At 43.1% G+C, this 22,779-nt stretch overlaps 1 protein-coding gene and 1 long non-coding RNA gene across 15 annotated transcripts in view; one reads left to right on the forward strand and one right to left on the reverse strand.

Annotated features, from left to right (window-relative positions):
• DOCK7 (dedicator of cytokinesis 7) overlaps positions 1 to 22,779 on the forward strand; it is a 1,498,361-nt gene that overhangs the window by 828,022 nt on the left and 647,560 nt on the right. For 6 of the 14 annotated variants that reach the window (XM_069642017.1, XM_069642019.1, XM_069642018.1 and 3 more), the window contains 3 exons: positions 12,041 to 12,136; positions 12,973 to 13,062; positions 13,855 to 13,950. In XM_069642017.1, the coding sequence (XP_069498118.1) occupies positions 12,041 to 12,136; positions 12,973 to 13,062; positions 13,855 to 13,950 (282 nt within the window). The remainder of the gene's footprint in view (positions 1 to 12,040; positions 12,137 to 12,972; positions 13,063 to 13,854; positions 13,951 to 22,779) is intronic. The other 8 variants (XM_069642024.1, XM_069642026.1, XM_069642027.1 and 5 more) reach the window with 3 other exon arrangements.
• LOC138544921 (uncharacterized) overlaps positions 1 to 22,779 on the reverse strand; it is a 191,407-nt gene that overhangs the window by 46,844 nt on the left and 121,784 nt on the right. The gene's annotated exons all lie outside the window — the stretch shown is intronic.

Consider the following 22,779-nt stretch of genomic DNA (forward strand, 5'->3'; position numbering starts at 1 on the left):
CCGAGGAATGATTACATTGACTGGACCCGGTGCAGGCACTCAGCTACTACATCTCTCAGATGAGAGTGGCCAGGAAAGTTGACCAGCTTTTTGTTGGTTATGGTGATACCCATGCTGGCTGGGCTGTGACCAAACAAACCCTGTCATTCTCTGCATCTCAAATACTATCTATAGTAAATGGCTATTAAGGATGTACCCAAGAGTCTCGGGCAGATTTCACCAGAGGACAGGCTGCCACCTCAACTCTGCAATGTGGAATCCCTGTTCAAGACATATGCCATGTGGCTACGTGAGCTTCTTGGCACAGGTTCAGTCTGGTCAGGAACGATAGTTGGGAAAGAGCTGGCCTTCATAGTTTTCTGGTTTGGGCGGTGTCCTTGCTCCCCTCCCTCCTCCAGATTGACATACTGCCGTGGCAGTGTATCACACATGAGAAACCCATGGGAGAAAGAAATCCATTATTCCTGGTAATGTTCTTTCTGATGGATGTTTCTCCCACGTATTCCCCATCCCCCACCCTACCTGACTGCCTTGGCGGATAGCTAGCATGCCCTGGTTCTGCAGTGTCAGAGTGCCGGTGGGAATAAGATCATTGGGAGCTGCGCCTCTATAGAAACTGGCCCTGATGTCATATCTGGCGAGTACAGGCATCAGGCAAAGCCGACATGGTGCAGTGCTGGGCTGCCTGTTGGCTGAAAAATGTACAAGGATCGTCTGTGCTGGGGGATAGATATCAAAGATGAGTAATTTGTGGGAAGAACCTCTATCAGAATAAATATCACTGAGAGGTTGTCCAGTATATAGTGAGCACTACCCTTAATTGGTGGTCTGGACCATGGTAGATGGTGGAAGAGGGATTCCCAGGAATATCCAATCCCTGATTGGTACAGGAAGTTATGTAAACCTAGGGAAACCCTCCTGGGGTAGAAAAACCCTTGATATAAAAGAGCAGAGTGAAGGCAGTAGTCCGCTCCACAAATGCAAAATTCCCATCCAGCAACAACAAAGTATGCAGAGGAATGAAGAGAGGCAATGGTGAGCAATGGCAAATGCTGCAAGTGACTTAGGAAGGAGAGCAGAGGCAAGTACAGTGCAAGAAAATGGGACTGAAGAAGGCACAGGAATGGAGAATCACAAGTGGATGAACAAGAATGGGAGAGAAAACAGAAACAGGGACAGCGTCAGTTCTCAAGAAAACAACAACATGATGCGCTTACTGCTTCTGCTGCCTATATGTGATCCCTCTGTACAGCGTTCTTTGCTGAACATACAATGCGTGCGATTCGCCAACTTGGAATCGCTGAAACGCTGTGTTCAGTGTTAAACTTTGGGAAAACCCTGCGCCATCTTGGAAATGGTGTGAAAAGATGCACAGCAGTCTGTTTCCATCTGTGCCACACAAACCAGGTGGGGACTCTTCTCATGACAGAGGTAAGTAATTTGTTCTTCTAGACCTCTGGGACATAGTATTTGAAAAATACAAACGCACGCATCACAGTAAATGAAGGGCAGAGAAGTGGGAAAACATTGCTAAAACACAGCCCGAGGCCACAAAAAGACGGACATTTAGACTGAAAGCACCACGTTATTACACAACAGGGAAAATATATACACTGTCACCAGTAGTTATATTGTAATCAGGCATTGACTTTAGCAGACGTGTAATAACAATAAAAATACATGCCAATTCCAGTCTTTGTTCTAAAACTCCATAGACCTAAACTAGATGTGGGAAAGGTGTCTTGGGGCAGGTAAGAAACCTCACAGAGCCTTTTCAGAGTTTCAAGTGAGTAAAATATGCACCATAAAAATCAACGGGACAAAATGAATAGGCAATCCGTTTATGAAGAAAAAGCAGATAAGGTCAAATTCTACCCTGCTGGCACACATTTGGCAGGAAAACAACCTCGGGGAGAACTAGAGGCAACTCCAATGAAGAGATTCAGAGGTTAGTTTGTGATCAAGGAGCCCAGATTAAGATGCAGCACAGCATGAAATACCCCTTTGGCATGCAAGGGCAAAATGCTGTTGGAACTCACTTGCGGATAGACTGAAACACAGATGATGGGGACTCCCAAGTTTATTTATCATGAATTATCCACCAACCCAGAGCACAGAGGTACATACTTAGTGTTGATTCCGAGTAGATCAGTTCCAGGAAGGCAAAAGCCTGCTAAGTGCAAGTCTTCTTTTCATTGTGCTGTTTACAGGATGTGACTTCCCAGGGACTTGAACCCTGGACAAAGGATGACCCCAACAATGGAAACGACGCTTCAACGCTTCTTCAGTTACAGAACTAACTAGGAGATCTTTCTGGGGACCGTTTATTTCATTTAATAGTAACCACAGTCCCTTGAATCTTTATTTGAGAGAGCTCCCAGCATTGCCTCTGCATCATAATAGCATCATAATAGCTTTATGGGATCCCAGCCCATTTTTATATTTTTGTCTGCGTTTTCTTATAACGGACACACAATCTGCTTTCCCTTCATGGTGAAGCTGTTTGATGTCCCTTCTTAGTTCTCGTTTATTTGCAACTACTTCTTTATCAAACTGGTGTTCCAGTTTAAAGTGGGGTTTTCCCCCTCCCCTCCCAAGTTCCCAGAAATCTTTCAACAGGGGTACATAGTTACAACCCAATGATTTGATGTTCAGGAGTAGCGATCATACAATGAAGCCATGTCGTGTCGCTTTAGACGCAAACAATTTTTTCCAGGGGATACTTCTATTTGAGTTTGCCACTGAAATACCACCTTACACTTCATAAAGCACAGTGACATCTCTACCAGGCAATAGTCGCTGTGTCTCACGATAACCACCTCCAATCTTTCAACCAACACCAGCTGAAACAAAGTAGTAGTCTAGGGTCGTGCTTTGGGTGCATCTGCCCCAAGTTGGTGCTCTCGGTTTATCCCCTGGTACAACCAAAAACCAGGTCTCTTGCAGGCATAGGATGTTGTATTTCTGCAAATCATTACCATTCTTGTTAAATAGGTGGCTAAAGCCCCTCGTGTTCCAACACCCGAAAGCTACATGATCTCTGACGAGGGGCTCCTCACTCTAGTGATTTGTATTAGCATTTAAGGTACCCAGCAACCAATCCCTTATTTTTCCCTCAAAATGCAGATACTCTTGGATTTTTTTGCATCGTTATCGGTCTTTGAGTCATGCTGCAAATTTAATTTAATACAGATCGGACCTTTTCCCATTCTTAAGGGCTTTGTAGAATTAGTAGGCACTGTGCTCACTGGGAACCTCACCCCAATCCCATTTGTTTCACCCGGGATCCTCCCCCGGCTTTCTCTACTAGGGCTGGTTGGTTTATTGCAAACTCCTGGCCAGTTATGTGTTTTATTATGACATGATAAATTATCACTTATGTCAATACCCAGCGGCCACAGGTGGTCAACTGAATTGATCAATAAGCTGCAAATAAGATTAGAATCGATTTCTAAGCAAACCAGATCGTATTTTAAGGGAATAGGAAATTCCACTGGTCTTGGATCACTTGATTCAATCGTCATGAGAGCTGTAATGTGATGTAACAGTTTCAGAATGTTGGTACGATTCATCTTCAGATCGTCGTTCACTGACCGCATTCTCTCCAGATATAACTTTTGTGGTCCATTACCTCCAACTTGGGAGGCTCAATGTTTATTTAGGTTAAGGGCCCCACTCTGTGTTTGCCCCTTGTAAGAGGCCTCCTTCTCTGGCTCAGCATCTTTGTTCTGAAAAATGTCCCTGCGGCTGTATATTGCACCATCTGAGGGTACTGTATTCATAGTTTATCTCCTTTCAAGCTCAAGATCTTGATTGATATTGCTCACATTCTGGTTCTCTTATGTAAGAGGCAGGAGGATCAAGTGAAAGGGTAGTTTCCCCTCAAATAATCTCTCTCCCTCTGCCAGTAAGTTCTGTTTCTCCTCCAAGGTTAAAAAGCATGCAGCACCCATGCTCTTATGTATGGCTGTAGGTTGAATAGCCTTTCTGAGTTCTGGTGGCAACTTGGGATGCTCTGCAGCTACTCCACTCTACAATACATTAATCAGTGGGTCGGACATCGTATTATCGTCTTCCACATCATAGACTGATGAATTTAGAAGTTCTTGATCAATTACCACTTATCTTTCACCTTGATCAGAGTCGTTCAGATTTGTACTCAGGACATTGTTGGGTGGAAACATTTGTATTATTTGGGCTCTTTCTTTGGTTGGCGAGCTGTTTTTTTTCTCTTTTTTGGTAACGTTTCCGATGCTACCTGTTCGGACGCCTCCCAGGATTTCTCAAGTTTCTGATGAAACCACGTGTGCCATTAGATTTAGTCACTTCCTTGGCTGGCAGATTTTTCAATTTTTTTCTAATGTTGGGGTTGAGTTGGTTTTTCTTTGGCCTTCGCCTGCCTCATCTCGTAGGTCCTCTCTTCTACTTGCCGCTCTTCATTCAATATCAAGCCTGTATTTTCAGCCTCGTCCCCAACCGTCATTGTGGGGACCACAATTTCCTCCACTTCTGGTGGAGAGTTTATTATAGTGGATGCGCTAGAGCCCATAACGGGTGCACAGCAATCCCCCCATAGCATTGCACGAGGGCCCTAGTACTGGTCTCCCCGTCCCTGTCAATTCATGAGCTGTTATTATTCTCCAACATATTATCTGTGTGACCCGTTGGAGTATCTGCATCGGTTTGGGTGAACTCACAAAATTATGTTTGGGTTTCTTTTGATGACCCCTTCATCAGTGTCCTGGAAGGATCCCCCCCCCCCATTTCAAAATCTCCCTTGCTGCTTTGAGCTGCAGTTTTTTTTGTTGCCCCTACTTCAGCCATATTGTCGCACAGCAACTTTTGCGTTACGTTTTCAGAGACTCCCTCTCTAGCCAGACACTTTTACAGGATGTTTACGAAAGTTTCAATATGGGTCATTCTGGAGTGCGTCATGGCCAGTAATGCAGCTTGATCTTTGTAGCTCTCGTTGATAGCTTCATAGAGCTTAACGAAAGGGGCGAGTGTGATGGTCAGTGCCAACATCAAACTGCATTGTGCTTGGACGTGATTTGGGTCACTATTAATATTGGCTCCCAATTTCTTTTTTTGGGCAAATTTGAATCCATTTGTCCTAGTGCAAGGCCTCTGCCGTTGATCAGACGAGAAGGAAGAGGCAGAGTCTGATTAAGTGGGGCATTCCTGGGTCTGTCCACCTGGGTATTTACACTATTCAGCCTACTTCCCAGCCCCCTAGGTGGCTCCGACAGCAGGGCAAGCTGGTGGGCCTCCGTGCTGATAGCAGTTGCACTGGCCCTGTAGTTTGTTGCACATTGTTGTTTTTTTCTCTCAACAGAGATATTGAGGCAATGTCCTTAATTAGACGTGCATTCTCTGAATTCAAATCAGCCCCTAGCATAGCCCTGGTTTTAGGAGGCTGATCGGCCTCCATACTTCTTACGCGGGGCTGGGGGGGGTTCTGATGTTCTCTACGCAACTTCTTTTTTGGGCCACCTTTGAAGTAGATATTAGCAACCACTCATTTTCATTGCCCCCCCCCTTGTGGCAAGTTCGAACCTTGACCCCTGGTAGGAGCGATATAGTAGCACTCCTGGGGGCCTCAGTTGAAGTAGCCAGTGGCTCAAGGAGCATTTCATTTTCAAGAAGTAGTCGGTCTGGGGGGGTCGTTAAAAAAGCGATCTGATAATCTTTCATTGGTCTCCAGTAGTCTTCCTTTGTTTGAGGTAGTCAGGGAAATCCTAGGCGATTGGCCTTGCGACAAGTCAGATAGAGGGTGAGGGGGGCCAGGGAGGATCTCATGCGATGACATGGTCGGATGTAAAAGCGATGTTTCCCCTTGCCCAGCTTTTAAGAGCCTTATTTCTTCACTTTCGCTGTGGATTTCTGATTGTACATGCTGTGTCAGGTCTGCTGTTTCGGCAGGTGCTGAGAGACATCTAAATTTTTAGCACCCATCTCGGGGAAATGGGGAGAGGGGAGCAGAGGAACTGAGGGCAGTTCATTCGGGGGAGTTTCAGGGGCCTGCCAAGTTCCACCTTCACCTCCTTCTCCCTCTTTCTCTTCCCATCTTCCTTGCTGAAATATTTGGAGATTTCTCGCCCTCCCCCACTGTGCTCGAATCGAGCCGTAGACATTGTTGCTGCCCCCCCGCCCACCATATTTCCACTCACCTTGTCGCCCAGTGAAGACTTGTGTCTTGCAAGCCAGTGCACTTGCCTTCAAGTCCTTTGCCCGGCTGGATCCATGAAAATAAGAGGGAGCTTCTATGTAGCTCGCTGAGGGGCACAGACCGTGCGCAGACCGCCTCAGACAGCTACACTAACACACCACTCCGCTCCGCTGTGTTTGTGAGTCTTTACCAAATAGCTCCTCCTTTCAGCAATAGAGGTGGAAGATGCTGGAGAATCTGCCTCCAGCAGAATCTCCAGCCAAGTCTTAAGGTTTGATGGTTCAAAGGCTATTTTAGCTTGCAGTCACCATCAAACAATGATTCTTTGCATTCGCTGTGTATCATTTCAGCCCTTGGACTTTCTTAGCAAGTCTGGCTGTGCTGGTAAGCCAAAATGCTCTCCAGTAATCTCAGCGGTCACCTTCCAACCATTTGCTTGATAAATCCAATGATGGATCTTCAGCTGCCTAGCGGACTACGAATTGCTCACTCCTGGAGCTGCACAACACACCACTAATGAGCAACACCACTAGGGACAGATATAACCCAGACCCCCTGAGGCCTCTCAGCAAAACATTGGGTGCTGTCTGCACTCACTACTGCCCAATAATGCACACCAGCCTCTTGCGCCAACCACAGGGCTTACCTCAGCTTTCTCTGTGACCCCGATTTGCTTGGCATTCGGCACAAGCTTACACCCCCTGTGATGTTCAATGGCACCGCAACACAGGGCCACTGAAGTTTCACCAGCAAATTCACCGGCCACCCACCGCACTGCTTTTTGCTTCACTCGGGCTGCGCCTCTGGCTAGAGGAAAGGACCTGGGGGTCTAGGAAAAGTGAAGTCGCACTGCGGTACAACAACGAACTACAGCTTGCAGCCGCTTCCGACTCCAATCACAGACTTTGTAATGGATTTTGATTTTTTTTCCTCAAAAATATTAGCTATTTACGTGCCAGAGGAAAACAGCTAGCATTTTGGTGAAGCCCCTCTGGCGTCTCCACCCCAAAACCAGTCGTTATTAATCGCTGGATTATATTTCTATTTTTAACAGAAACTGACCTGACCTTTTGGTTCATGGAAGGCTTTTGTCAATTTTGTTCATGAATTTCACAATCAAATTACAACCATCACTTACCGTTCTCTTCTAATTTGAGGATGGTATGCAACACTCACTTTCATCCCTTTTATAAAATGTATTAAATAATGATAGGCTGCCTTATTTTCCTGTTCTAGTCCTGTGACGTATTTTCCATGTAACCAGAATGTTGAATGTACAGCTCTGTCTACAGAGCCCTACTTCCCTCTGAAATAAACATCTGAAAATCCTAAGGCGACCCTTTCGCACACATAGTGGTTAAGACATAGGATGGGACCACTCCTCATCAGTAACGAAGATGCTTCATGTTACCGCCCTGGGTTATGCTCTTCTTATCTGCCCCCAACCAGGAATTTGAGAACTACACATGCCCTTTGGTGCTGTATACTTAGGGTTGATGTTTTGTAACCCTCTGTTCTGGGTACATAAAGAGAATTGCTCTCAACTGGTTATGATATCCACATGTCTACTGACATTGAGGATTCATATTTGTTTGTCCCAGTCTATACGAATCATTACCAGCTTGTAATACCTGTTCTTGTTGAAAGCCACCACCGCTGGTTATGTCTGCATGTGACACCAAGGGCTCTAAAATGCACCAGAAACATGAGTAACTCCCAGGTTAGCGGACAATGAGGTCTGTCTACTGTTCAGTGAAGGGTAGGTATCTTTGCTGCAGTACAGTACTCAGACCCGAAGACCAATACGATGATGAGCCAAGCTGAGCGAGTCACTGACTGATGAGAGATGATGCTCTGGCCAAGATGGTACTGATGTTCTCTACGCAACGTACTGGTGTTCTCTACGTACATGGTACTGAGCTGGATTCTTCCAGTGGAGAATGTTATATCAAAAACCTGTGAAGTTGTTCGCCCTGACAAGTTCTAGTACTTTTCACACATTATAAAGGCTTGGACGCTTCTAGAATGATGACGCTTTGGTTTTTGTTTGTCAGAATGTTTAAATTGGCTCACCTCTGTAACATTCCCGAGAGACCAATGTATGCTGCCAGATTCACACGAGCCCCTTGCAGCTGCTTTTACCCTGATCTGTTTGATCATCCATGCGCGGAGCTGTCTCAGGGCTGAAGAGATGCAAGGTGATGCGAGACCAATATCCTCATGCTTATGAATCCTGTTTTATTATTCTTGATTACAATGATTTAGCTTGGACAATACAGTGATTGCGTGTATTCAGTACTTGCCTTACAAAGATACCCACAAACTCTTTGAAAGGGTGGAAGAGCAGAGACACCCAGTCTATTTCCAAAACAGGTGCTCGCTACAATTTTGACTGCAGTCGGGAATTTTCTTCTTCTCCAGATTAAGCAACCCATCCAAACCTGAACGACTCTTTGATGTGTGAATACTTTTCATAGAGGAATCGGGGAAATCCTCAGTAGGGCCTTGGAGTTTTCATTAAAGCTGGGGAAATCCAGGTTGATGCCATTTTAGAGGAACGATTTAATCAAATCATCTTTTGGATGTCACAAGCAGCGACCAAAGACACTGAAAAGAGGATCATCTCAGGCAGGCATCTATCATCTCTCTTTCAGTCCCATTGCCAGACAAAGGCATTGTGGATCTGGGGATAATGCCTTTCTGTATTCACAATGTTTCACTTCTCAGGCTATGAGCCCTTTTATGTCACCTGTCCAACCTTTTGAATCAGCTGCATTAGGGCCTGGACTAATTTATTTGTGTTCCACCAGGCCGACCTGTGGCTCTGTAAACAACTATTCATAAAGGGCCCTGATCATTCTAGTAGCAGTGAAGGCTATATTCATGATTGTCTAAGGTGGAAAACCAAAACGATTTTTGTTGGAAATTCTTGATGGCAATTGTTATTAACTAATGGTAATTCCTTTGAGTTGCGTTCACTTCCCTTGTTTTTAGCCTGTCTGGGTAGTTAGAATAGTGGACCAAATAAAAGAAAGTTACGTCTACCCCTGCCCGAAATGGGATCTTTATGACTGAAGAACAGGGTCTCATCCTCTCTCTCTGTGGGCATACAATCGAGCGAGCACAGGCATGTTCCTGCCTTATTTCACATCTTCAGAGAGGCCCAGCTTCAAACTCACCGAAACACGAGCAAAGTTGGCCCAGATCCACACTGAAAATGTTTGCACCATTTTAAACAATGATACAGAAGTAGGCCATAATTCACAACATCTTGTATTTCTGTCGATCTCTTCAAGTGCTACAATATCCTCATAGGTCACTAGAGGCATCTTTACCTTGCTGCCCATGAGCAGCAAAGCAAACCAACTGCATCCTCCTAGATTCCTCAGACATGAAGGGTTTCCCAGGTTTGTCTTTTGCAACCAACCCAAAGTCCAAGTACTTGCCCATGGGTTGCATCCTAGATAGGGATGGCAGCGGACGCTCATGCAATGCTTTCACATTCATCTCTCTGGAAAGCCCGTATATGCATTTCTGCCCTTGCTGCAGGTTTCCACAATCCTTCATCAATACCAGCCTAATCTTTCTAGCACTGGCATGGTTTCATCCGTTTTGGTTCCCGAACCTCTTCCCACTCTCACACAACAAGAGCGTGATTCTTTTCAAGAAACAACAACCATCTGTCTAGTGAAGGAGACTGAGTGCTCACCCAACCATTGCATTTTAAAATATATATTTCCTGAACAAACCGCCTGTACCCATCTTGGTCAAGTTTCGGGACAAGTTGGTTACCAAAATAAAATCCACAAGATGGTAAAAAAGGAATAGATATGCTGATTAATCCTGTCAAATGTGCCATCGCTGATGTTATGCACTTGACTTTGCATTTTGTAGGAATCTGTATCATGGTTGATGCATATGATGCCTACACCTACTCTGCTCCCTACACAGAAAGCGACTGGATCAGGCCTTGTCTGCCTGAAATGTAGCTGTTATCTTCCATTTTGATGGGCCCCTGTTTTTTTGTTTGTTGTGACTGACCGTGAGTTAGCCATTGGTTGGCCTTCACCCATAGACGAGTCCCTCCCTGTTGTGAATTTAAACAGACTTTATTCTGCTCATGTATCTTCTAGAAGCAACACTCATTTTCTCAATAATTGTGCTGAAATACATGCCAGAAGACTTAGTTGGAAGTTGCTTTCCATGGACTCACTTTTTTATTGTAGCTGAACTTGCTTCCAAGAATTGGGAATCAGAGAGTCAGTCAAACAAATAGGTATGGATAATGATTTATTCTGTATTAGAATTTGGTTTTGGATAGATCAAACCTAGCTAAACAGCAAATGGAGTGCTGTACCAGTAATTTGGGTTTAACAGAGGTCAGCTGAAAGGAGGTTACATGATATAGTTGCTTAGATAACCCATATTTCAGGGGTTGTGTAAACCTAGGAGTAGGAGGTCCTATACTGCTGCTCTCATCCAGGGCTATTACCAACAGATAGTTTCCAGGACCTGTCAACATAGGCGACGTACATCTATTGCCCCATTTCCCCAATTAATGTTTGCTGGGAGCATAGCTCGCTTCTGTAATTTTGCTTAGTAGTACATGACTAAGGGTACACGTTAGGTGTATGAGGTGGGCAGAAGTTCGCATCCCAACACCAGATGGTGCCTTGTGTCTAATACGTTATTGGTAAACTCCCTAGGGGTAGCATTACAATAGTCACCATAAAGGCAACTATCTCATGGTCTTGATATTGAGATCGATTGCTAGTCTCTACTGCAAGGCTCTTGAGCAGCATCACTTGGTTTGCAAAAACAGTGACAGACAAATATTTTGTAAACTTTTTCAAATCACTGCAGTTTAGAAGTTTTGGAGTCACAGGGGACTTTTATTTGCCATCTTCTGCACGGTAGAAATCAAGGCATATGTTTGCCAGTAGATTTTCTGATTATAGCTGATGCACTGCTGTAGAATGTACGTTTTTGCACACAATGCAAATGACTTCCCTTAATTTTGACATATTGTTTTCATTTTCTCACTGATGTTGTTCCTTTTAGTATTTTACATTTCAGCAAGGGTAGTGTTGCACAATATACAAAGATGAAAATTCATATTTGGATATAGAAATTGTCATTTGTGTGCAAAAATTCAAAAAAGAATGAATACTAATGTTATATTTTCCCAACGAAACAAATTCATCCATCTACAGTGGTAGGAGGACTGCTTGCGCTATTTAACATCTAGTGTGATGCTTTTGTTAGGTTTACGCTAGTTGTGCATCTTATTCTGTGAATCAGTCTTGTTATTTGTCGAACCCTGAAAACCCTGCTGATCCATTGTCAATTTCTCACTATTGCTCTGCTTCACATGTTTAACCTAACTTCCCGATGACAATTCTGGGCTATTTACTGTCGTAGTGTATGTAACACGTTACTAAAAGGCTTTGTTCCTACTGTTGTAAATTTGTGATCTTTAAATGATTTTAAGCAATGCTACAAATTACTGGATTTTGCAAAAGTATGATTAATCATTGCACACATTTTCGGATAACCACTCATTTTACTCTTTTCCATGTAAATGTAGACTTTTTATTTCAATGATCCAATGAAATCAGAATGTTTGACAGATTTGACAGTGATTTAACATAAGAATCACCGGACTGATTTAACAGCGCATGTGGTGTCCATGTACATGCTGCACAAAATATGTCTGGGCAGATACTCCTCCAAGTGGGGAACCAGGACCCATTGATCCACTTGATAGAATCATCTAAAGATTACACTATGTTTTCACTGCTGTACTCTTGTCTAAGCATGCAACGTGTCATACTTACTTTCTTTCCCCGCTGCTTTCTGTTACTTGGCCAGGGCTTAGACCGTTCCAATTCCTGGGTAAACACTGGCGGTCCAAAGGGTACACAGTGGGGAGCATCTGACCCCAGTTCAAGTGCTGACTCTGCGCAGGTGGTATTTCTATTGTGATTGTCTTCCTTTCTTTAAGTAATACAATTCTCCTGGCTGGGCATGAACATTGTACTGCAAACTCTACTTTCCGTTGCATATATTTTTCATTCTTTGATTACCATTTTTTTCATTTTAAATCATCAGTAGGTTGCATGATTGTGCATGAGAAACAGGAGTGGAAACATTATTTTGCTGTCATGTTTTAGATTGGTTGGTCTTTTCTAATTATATTTTTATATAAGATGCACGCGGTTCTTGCATTTTTTGCATCAACCCATAAGTAGATGTTTGTTTGTATTTAATGTCAATATATCACTACTTTTTCGCAATGTCATCTTCACTGCTCTTGTCGCAATAAACAAATGGTATGCGTTCATCAAGTAGCTCATGCCAACCATGGGTCACCTTTCTCCATCACTGCCTAATTAAGAAAGTCATAATGATTCAACTGATGTAGGATTCATATCATTAATTTTTTGCTTTCAACATTTTTCCTTTCAATCTGCAATTTTCTTGGACTTCTGCATGTAAAATGCATTTTACCAATTGGTAGTTACACGTGTTAAATTTGTAACTTGGAGCACAATGACCTTTATAAATGTTTACGCTTTTTTTAAAAAACCTCCTGTGCTTTGCTGCCCCTTTGGCCAATGCATGTGGGATAAAAAGGGGCTTCTAAGAAAGGGTTATTGTAAAAAAATATACGACACTGTTTTTTATAAGCGTATGTTGTCCTTGAAACTGCAGTCATTCACCATTGAGTTTAATGTCCTGTCGCTGTTCATTCACCACTGAGTTTAATGCTCTGTCATCCTTCATTCATCCTCACTTCATAGGCTTTGGATCGAAGTTGTAATCGTATGTCATCGCACACAGAGACGACAAGTTTCTTACAAACACTAACAGGACGCTTGCCAACAAAAAAGGTAGACTTCAGACCAAAAATGAGTAAGGGGGATTTAACTGTGGCTTCAAGGATTTTTTTCAGCAAATACAATGTTTCAGCACGGACAGTAATGTTCATGTAAAACCGGCACAGACATAGAATGAGTTTTACTTAGCAGCCATTTTGCTCAATTCGAACATGTGTCCAAGTTCGCATGTATTGGGTAGTCCTATACATGATTCGCTCTGCTTCAGTTTTCTCGCTATGGCTAAATTGTAACTGGATGGCATCATTTCAAAATGGTACAAATTGAAGATCTTGGACTCCTTTCAGACTCCCGGTTTACTGCTGCTTTCTCCCAAAACAATCCTGTTAAAATCAGCTACTGCTGAGTGTGTGCCACGTGCATGGGATTTTCTAATGCCCCTATGTTTGTATTTGGGTTCACTAGGGAGTAAATCATTCAGATGTGGTTTAATTTTTTGGGGCTCGGAGCTTGTTTGACCGTTGCACTAGTACACTCATTTAAAATTTGTATGCCTTCATAAAATCATTGGTTAACATTTGTGGGACACAGCTTTTGTGACAATCCTTTCACTAGTATACTAATTAAATATATCTATGCCACCATGAGCAAATCATTATTTTTAGTGCACATTTACATGCCATTGCACGGCCACCAATTGATTTTATGTTTAGATGTGGGCTATTTTCTTGTGAACTTCCATTAGTCCTTGTTTTCATTGCTTTTATTAATTTAGGAGTCCCCTCTGTGGGTATTGTGTGCTTTCGGTCTTCTGCCTGTAACACTGTTGGATGTTATTCTGATTAGCTTTTTCACGAGGAACTGGCATTGCAGTGGGTGGTATGCAGCGGCAGTGTCCGTGAAGCAGCATTACAACAAGGATGGTTCTTCTTCGAGCTTATGGTAAGTGCATGTATGTCTAATTTATAAGATTATTGGTACGGTTTCAGATGGAAGAATTGCTAGCGTTAGATAATCTTAAATGTGCTTTGTATGTTATATTTCTTGTAGTATATATAGTTTATCTAGATTGAAGTCTGCGTCATTCGGCTGAAAGTTACATTTCACATTAAACCCAAGTAGCGAAACACGTGGGCGCTGATTGATAGATCTTTTCTAGGATTAAGTTTCACTTACTCCTGGAAAAAGTCATAACTTGTAAGTTAGTACAAATTCACAAAAGGGCTTACTAGTGAGGTACCAGATGAGTTAAAGGTTTTGTGTTTGGTTATGCTTTGGTGCAGGTTACGCACTGGTGCAGGTTACGCACTGGTGCAGGTTACGCACTGGTGCAGGTTACGCACTGGTGCATGACTTGCCCCAAGGCCAAAAAAGGTTGGCCTCCCAGGGGTGTGCTGAGGAGCTTCTGGTAAATCCATTAGAGGCCTGAACAGAGATTAGTCACACACCTTCAAAAGTGTAATGTTATGTATTCACAAAATCTCAAAGTTGTTGTATGATATTTTCAGGGCATACTGTATATACAAACATGAATGTTCTAGTTGTAAGTGTTGTATGCGAGTTATTACATTATATTACATGTAAATGTGTGGAGTAAGAAGTGACCTGTAGTATTTTAGAGCATGAGAAGAAAAGTTATGAACGTTTTTGGTGAAAGTGAGATCAGAGGACGAAGGAGCACTACTTAAGAGACGGGATGCAGAATATAGAAGGCAGCACCCAGTAAAGCACGGGTGTGGAGACAGCACAAAGGGAGTAGTGAAACCCAGTGCGCTAGAGAGGAATTAAGGGCTCTATGCTGTCATCTTGCACGCATGAATACTTTCGATGTTGAGTTTGAGTGAAATCAGCTTTTGGCCATCACGTTAAAACACAGTGTTGAACACAACACGCAGGTTATCTCAACCTGCATGAACAAAGTAGCTGTCGTATTACTCTCGACGCAGTGAGAGTCCTCTTCCCCACACTAATAGGTGTGTAGCGACCTCTGATTGATCTTTGAAAAAACACCAGCGCCTCGACTGGGGAAGGTTCCACACCCGGGTCGGTAGAAGATGAGATGAGATTGTTACATTTTGTAATAATTTAATAATTTTTACTGGAGCAAAAATGTGAATTGGTATTTGTGTACTGTAGAGTGTTGGAATATTGTACACTGTTCAGACAGGCAGCCCCTGATGAATGTCCTGGTATTACCTTAAATAGTGCATAAAGGAAAGAAACATGTTGCAAAGTATAATGTTTTAAATAATGTGTTCGATTGTAGGAGTTTGAGAATGAATATTGTGCTTGAAAGCGAATTTTATGGAATTGATGTTGTTTTCGCAGCACTGCACTTTACTTGGAATAGCGCAAGGTTAACACCTGTATTTTTCCTGTTAAAAAAACTGCTTTGTACAGCCAACCATGACAAATGAAATGTATAAAAGAATTTTAATTGTGTAAGATAACAATAAAATATATATTAGTTGTTTAATTGCAAGTAGTCTGGTCCTTCGGTTGATTGACCTGTGGAATCTCCCCCTGAAAGAGTTTCCCCCACATACATTTTGTAGTTTGAGTCCAGATTTCTAAACCCATCAAAGGGATTGTCTGTGGGTTTACTTTCCTTCACCCCTCCTGCAGTTGTTGTATGAACGTTTTTGTGACATTTTATTTGTTCTGGACAAAAAGGAATACGTCGATTCAGAGGAGGGTTGACCCACACCAGAGTATGTGTTTGCGTTTGTGGGCTTACCATGTGAATTAAGCATAGACCAACATATATGACAGGAACCATGGATTTATCCAGGGGATTTAAGACTATTCAGATCTATATGGCAGAAAACTCCTTGTCACCCACTGTTTAGCATTATATTGACTCCTCACAGTATGCATCTGGGTCCGTTTACAAAGTGTGGTGAGCAAAATGAAAGCCTTAAAGTTGGGCCCAATACTTTTCCGCCTTCATTTTCCACTCGAGCTTATTTCTGTCCCCTTCCAAGTGATGGGAGGGGCACAAAGCAGACTTTACATATCTGCTACGCTTTCCTCCTCAGTCTTGGAAGAGTGCAAAGTTTTACACCTGCATGGGATTTTCAAGCAGGTGTAAAACTCCTGTAGAATCTGTCTCAGACTAGTAGCCGCTAATGAGCAGGTGGATACTATAGTGTCTGTGCTCTAGCACCTTGAAGCGTCTCTTGGGCTAGATAGAATTACCAATAACGATCTCTGACCCAAATAACCGGACAGACTGAAAGGATATGACAAAGTACTACTTTATTATCAGCATAAAATAAAGTAGGACAATCTGGCGAACAACAAGCTGTAGTCCACGCACTGACACTCAAACTTGATTATACAAAGGTTTTATAACTCATTGTACATCAGCTATGACGTCATCCTAGGTAACACACTGTAAAACCTTTTGAAGGGAGGGATTGGTTAAGGAAACATGTGTACCTATATTTCTGATGCTTGTGTAATCTGCTTAGATCACATTCTATGCATAGGCCGACATCTAGTGGAAGCTGCGGAGTAATATATCATGTACATATTAGTAATTGTATTTGATGCCCCTAATCTAGTGGGCACGTGGAGAAGGCCATATCCCAATATCGAAGACTGTATGCCAGTGACCCTTCGGGGTGAACGACAGAGTTGGCGAGCGAGGCCAAGCCTGTGGTACTAGCTTTGACCTGTGAATTGGAAATCAAAAAAGAAAGAGAGAACCGCGCACAGCCGGTGAGTTGGCAAGGGACCAGAGAGACCAGTGTGTGCTAAGAAAGATTGAAGTTTACTACAAAATATTGCAAATGAAGGCTGCATGCGTGTGGATGAGACACGAGGAAAGGCAGACCTGCGAATGGACTTTAAAGCAAGAACAGCTGTGGTATCAGCGATATGGAGTAACGGAGTGGTCAGGCGAAAATGAGTAGCCCACTTGAAAGTCTCTGTGAAAAGGTAAATTGCTTGAGACGATAAAATAAAAGAAAATGCACTTTACAAACGAAAGTGAACAAAGTTAATCCCGAGAGAAGGGGAGAGGAAAACCTAAGCATCAAATATTCAGTCAAAGTGGGCCTGTGGTGGTCTGTAAAAAAAACCATGCACCTTCGAAAGTCTTCGACATCCATAAAGCGGTCTGAGCCCGGCAGAGCGAGACCCAAAGTGTAAAAAGCTTGGGGAAGAGAGCCCCAGCAAGTGTTGTTGAACTGTGAAAGGTCTGAGCCCGGCAGAGGGGGACCAATGTTGAACTTTTGTTTTCTTTGAAGAGATCTAAGTCCGACAGAGGTGGACCGGTGTGAACTTTTGTTTATTCATTTGGGGCGAAAATGTTTGACATCTGAAAAGCGGTGTGAAGCCGGGTGAGGGAGACCCGAAGTATAAAAGACTTGGGGAAGGGAACCCAGCAAGTGTTGAAGTATGAAAGGTCTGAGCCCGGCAGAGGGGGACCAACGTTGAACTTTTTGTTTTGTGATTTGGGAAAGACTGGAACAAGAGCCTTTAATGTGGAAGGCCAGGCAGGCCTTGATCCATGTTCCAAACGGTTTCAGTGTTAAAGCCTGAGCCAGAATGTGTCATCCTGCCTATAGAGACTACTTTATTCCATGCTGTCTAAACGTGGGGAGGAGAGCTGATTCAGCCACATTTTTCCTTTGTCGGACACTGACTTTGCTTTTATACACATACATCCTTTACACACTATTTTCTGTACAAGAGAGAGGGCAGGTATTAGGTTTTATTAGTATAGGTCATTTTGATTTGACAGACATGACTGAGACTGTTTTTCTTTATTATTTCATGGTCAAGACGACTCCCATTATAGGACAAAGTAGGAGATTTTTCAAACCCCACAAAGTTAATAAATATTTTACAAATAGTATCTTTTGTGTCAGTATCATACTTGTGATACTATGCGTCCCCTACATTTCCCAACTTTGGACGTTCGGCTCGTTAGCAGCACATAGACAAAATGGACCCCAGATGCCGAGAGTAACATCAGACTACTCTCCTCTTTCCCAATTAGTCCATCATCTCTCATCGATCCGGCCCTAAGCCAAGGCTTCTCCATTGTAGTTGACCTTGGAGCCTGTCCTCTATTTGGGAACTTTTAAGGGAGTGCTGGTACACCATTATCTTTGACTGGCGCTTAATGAATAGCCCTTGTTTTTGACTTCTGAATCACATGTGAGGAGACCACAAATGTGTCAATTTTGACCTTCTATTCTCTGCTATTTGATTCAATTGTGCTGGGTGTCATTACTCCTCTCAGAGACTTGATCACTCCGCCTTGTATAGGCTTTTCTCATCTTTCATTGTCTAATACTTTGCTCTTGTAGATGTTTTCTTCTTTACTTAATCTAAGAGAAATATGTCTTAAGTACATGGCTTAACCCTTTGACTCCCCTTGTGCCTTTCAATTATTCCTTGAATTAGCATCTTTGATCCCAGGCCAATAGACTCATCTTTATTCCTCACACAAAGCTGTTCTTCTAGCGTCTTCTGACTCTGCAGCCCTGGTCTGAGGGAGCTTGATTGGTTTCAATACGAGTCCGACGTTCATCTTTCCATCATGGCCGCCCTACTTACGTTCTGTTTTCTTCTGCAGCAAGCTTCTATATGTCTCAACTACCTTGCGTTTCTGCGTGTATACATTTATTAGTCCGCAGGTTACTTTATCATCTTTGCATATATGATTTCTTCATATTTGATTACTTGTTTCTCTTGTTACTTCAATTACATATTTATTCTTTAAGTATGTGCATATCGTTTCAGTATGTCTCAGTATCTTTCCTTCATGGTGTCACTCTGCACTTGTGAGATTTCACTTATAGCTCTATTATTTTCAGTGGTGTGTGCCGACATCTTTCCACCTTTCCAGTGCGAGGGTACATTTGATACGGTTGTCTGCGTGCATATCGTCACTCATACGCTCCATGTGGTATTGGGATCATTCCTGGTTTCCCACATAGGGCTCTTCTCCTGCTGTTCCAGTATGACGTAGGTGAGGAGCCGGGCCGGGAGCTAAGAATGACGTGTCCACCTGCTCCTCTTCATTCCCCCTCTGGTTGAGTCCTCGACCACCTTCTCTTCAATTTTCTACATCTTCTCTTCATACTGTGGATTCTTTGGTATCCATATCTTTGTCACCCCCCTCAGGTGATCTGCATTCTTTGTGTTCTTCCACACTCCATGTCATATGTCAGCTCTCCCCGGATGATGGACAAAATATCCAACGTCCTACATATTTCCTATGATTCTTAGGGAAATAGAACTTTGTTCGTCAGGGTGACAGGGGACTCTTCTTTATATTTTCATAGGTACTGGCTTCATTTTGCATTTGTTCACCAGTTTCAGCATCTATATCAATCATTATCTTCATCCCAATAGCTTTGCTGGCTGTCTTCTGGCATTGTCCCAAAATGATCCTTATAAAACGGAATCCTAGCAATACCATCACTAGTATTGCTCCAAGTTGTCTAAAAGCATTTGCCAACCACGTTGGAATACATGAAAACAGCGAAGAAAACCAGTCATCTCTTGCTGTCTCATCAGCTTCATTCTCCATCTTCACGTGCAGGGTTGTCAGCATAGTTATTGCTTCTGTCAGGGTTTTATTTTCTTCATAATGTTAAGGTATGAAGGGTACAGCAAGAATGCCCGACCTTGGTGCCCACGCTTCCTTCCATTGCTGTAATTAAGTCCAAGACATACCTGTTCTGGAGGGTTGTTAGGGAGAATTCTCTGTTAAGGCTAATTTCCCAAACCTATTGAGTCCCCAGCAGCTCTGCTGGATTTTTGGGGTTTATCTTTTTCTCCTGCTAAGAGTGAGACTTGTTTTCTCCCACTCTTAGGCATGATTTGAGAATGTCCTTTGATTGTGAATGTGTTTTATGGGCTATGGGGTCTTTTACTCCATAGGGCTTCATGTGTTTTTGGTATGTGTGTTACACAGCAACCTCAGTGCAGTAACACAGGGGTGTCATGGTGACCCCCAAACATAGACTCCATACCCTGGGACTGACTACTGTCTCCCAGGGCATGTAAAGTCACCATTGGCTTTACTAGTCTCAAATTGTGAACAGAACCAGTACAAACCATCATGTTGTGGAAGTACTGGTAGGGGTAATTCGATTGCCCCTGGGTCTGTTTTCCAAGGGGGCACTGTCCAGTCCCCCCTTGTCGAGTTTCTGGCTGGTGGCAGTGGATACCACGCGAAATATTCCACCGGAATATTTCCTATGGGATTTTCCCATTGATTTTAAGCGCACCACTTTTTGGTGCACTGTTAAAGATACCGCTGGGTTATTTATTTAATATTTATTCCCCAGTTGGGTCTTTTTGCCAGGACTCGGTTTTAAAATGGCGTTTGTGTTCGCCTCTGAAACTCTAACCCAAGTCGAGCCCTTTGTTCCACTTTTTGGCGGGCTTCTCCACAGAAGCCCTCCAAATGGTGCCACTCTGTCTGGGGTCTACAGGATGTGTGGGAGGGGGATTAAGCACCCTGGACTGAGTTGCCTTGGCAACTCAAGTCGCACTCTTGTGTGAATGGCCCAGTGGTGAGCCGCCCGGCTCACCACTTAGCATGTTTGAGTGACAGCTAGGCTGTTGAATGGGGGTTTTCTGCATAAAAGCAGGGCTTTGGGGACTGGAACTTCAGAAGTCGCCACAGGACCTAAAGAATCCGAAGAGGGGAGAAGCTGAGCTATCTATAACGACGACACCACAGGTGGAGCCCTGCTGTACAAACTCACCACTTCCCCGACGACAGAGGAGATCTTCTTCCAGGAGAGTCTTCTTCCCTTTGAGCTGGTGGGACCAACCAGTTCGCCTTTTTTGCCTTCCTGGAGGTCTCGTGGTCGAATCGCCCGTGCCAAGCACCCCGGCGGCTGGATAGCCACGCTTCACTGCTACCGCTAATAAAAGGGTTGTACCTCTTAATCGGGAACTCCGCGGCTGGTTTCTTCCCTGGCAGTGCAGTCAGCTAAGGAAGAAGATGTTGCGACCAAAGAGAACTGGACAAGACAAATTCAAGCTACCAGTCTATCATCTATGGCAATTACGCTTGCTCTATTTACCAAGTTGTATGAACATCTAAATGAGAATACTAAAGACCTCTCCACTTTAGTGGCAATGTTGAACACAAAATGTATTGATCTGGACAGAAACTGTATTCAACTTAAAGAAGCACAACATGAACTTAATCGCAAAGAAGATCTAATGCTGACTAAGATTGTTACTGAACTGGGGAACAACAACATGGATAAAAAATTGTTAGCCGAGGGTGCAAAGGAGGCGCTGGGCCTCTTCAAGAAAAACATTGACGCAAGTGTTTCCCAAGTGCCTTTTCTTATAAGCACGCGCCCCCTATGAACTCTTTTACAGACAAGATCCTCAGGGTAACTAACTGTGAATCAGTGAATAGCGTAACTCCTGGCTCCATCACTTCAATACAGCAAGGAGAAGGATGCGAAAATGGCCTTGAGAAGTCCATCTCGTATTCCTGTTGCGATGTGAAGAATGAACAGGCCGCAGTATTCAAAACCTACAACCAAGGGGTTGAGAAACTGGCAAACAATGTGGAACCCAGCTCCTTTACTGAGGCTTTGATGAACCGTCTGTCAACTATAAACCTGGCTCTTACAAATTCCCAAGTTGCCTCGACTTCCAATGAAATAAAAGAGGCGCCACTGGCTGATAGCTGAACCCTGGGCCCCACGAGTGAGGTAGGAGTGCCTCACCCAGTTTTCTTCGATATCTTTAAAGGTGCCTCTGGTTCTTCAAAAAACAAGTCAATGAAACCATCACAAAATAGTCAAATAACAAATAAAACAAAAAATCAACCACCAACAAAGAAAAAAATGATGAGAGAAGGCACTAGCTCTAGAAAATGTTTACGAAACATAAAAACTGTAAATGTAACAGTTAATACAAAAGGATGGGAAGAGAAAGCTCGTGACTCTAGACAAAATCAGATTGACAAGGATCCATCTCAGAAGGAACTAGATGACGAATCAATCAACCTGACCAATCTATCAACCTATGAAAAAGTTGAATTGACTATAATTCAAGAGGCTCCTTCCTTGGAATCTGCAGTCTGTGGGTCTCTTAATTAGGACACCACAAAAAGGATTGCTGTTGACACGCCAAGTGCCTTGATAATAAACACATGTCAACGAAGATGCATTTTGATACAATCTCCGGACGCCATTGAAGACGAAAAGGAGCCCGAACGTCCTCAATTTTTAACTAAGGAGGATAAAAGAAAGCTGCTGCTTACGCATAGTATGGCCCAAAACACAACCAACTTCAAAGATCCACATCTTCCACATACGTCCATGAACACTACAAATTCAAGTTCACGATTCCTGCATGCCCATTGGCAAAGCAAAGTGAAGGTGGTTATGCAACCAAGAAAGCTGACTACAACAAACCATAATATTCAGGAGGCTAAAGCCCCTAAAATGAGTATGCCCTGTGCGCCAACGAATGCTTCGAAATCAAGTTACAATGCAAGGAATAACGACATTGTTTACAAAGTAACACTTGCGAGATTAGAAAACGTTGACAATCTGATTTTAAATCGTAAAAATGTGATGAAACTCTTTCATCTAATCCCGAGCCTCGGGGTTGTTGCCTCGGAGGATTTGAAAATTGTGGAATTTTGTGAAGAAAGCAGGAATGATAAAGTGACTCTACATATGCACACAAAAATCATATCTGACATTTTGCTTGAAGCTGAACCGCTGTTATTATCCCTTGGTTTTGACATTTACAAGAAGACTGAAA

The sequence above is a fragment of the Ambystoma mexicanum genome, chromosome 1q (assembly GCF_040938575.1).
Source record: "Ambystoma mexicanum isolate Mex_15411 chromosome 1q, UKY_AmexF1_1, whole genome shotgun sequence".
NCBI classification, from domain to species: Eukaryota; Metazoa; Chordata; class Amphibia; order Caudata; family Ambystomatidae; genus Ambystoma; species Ambystoma mexicanum.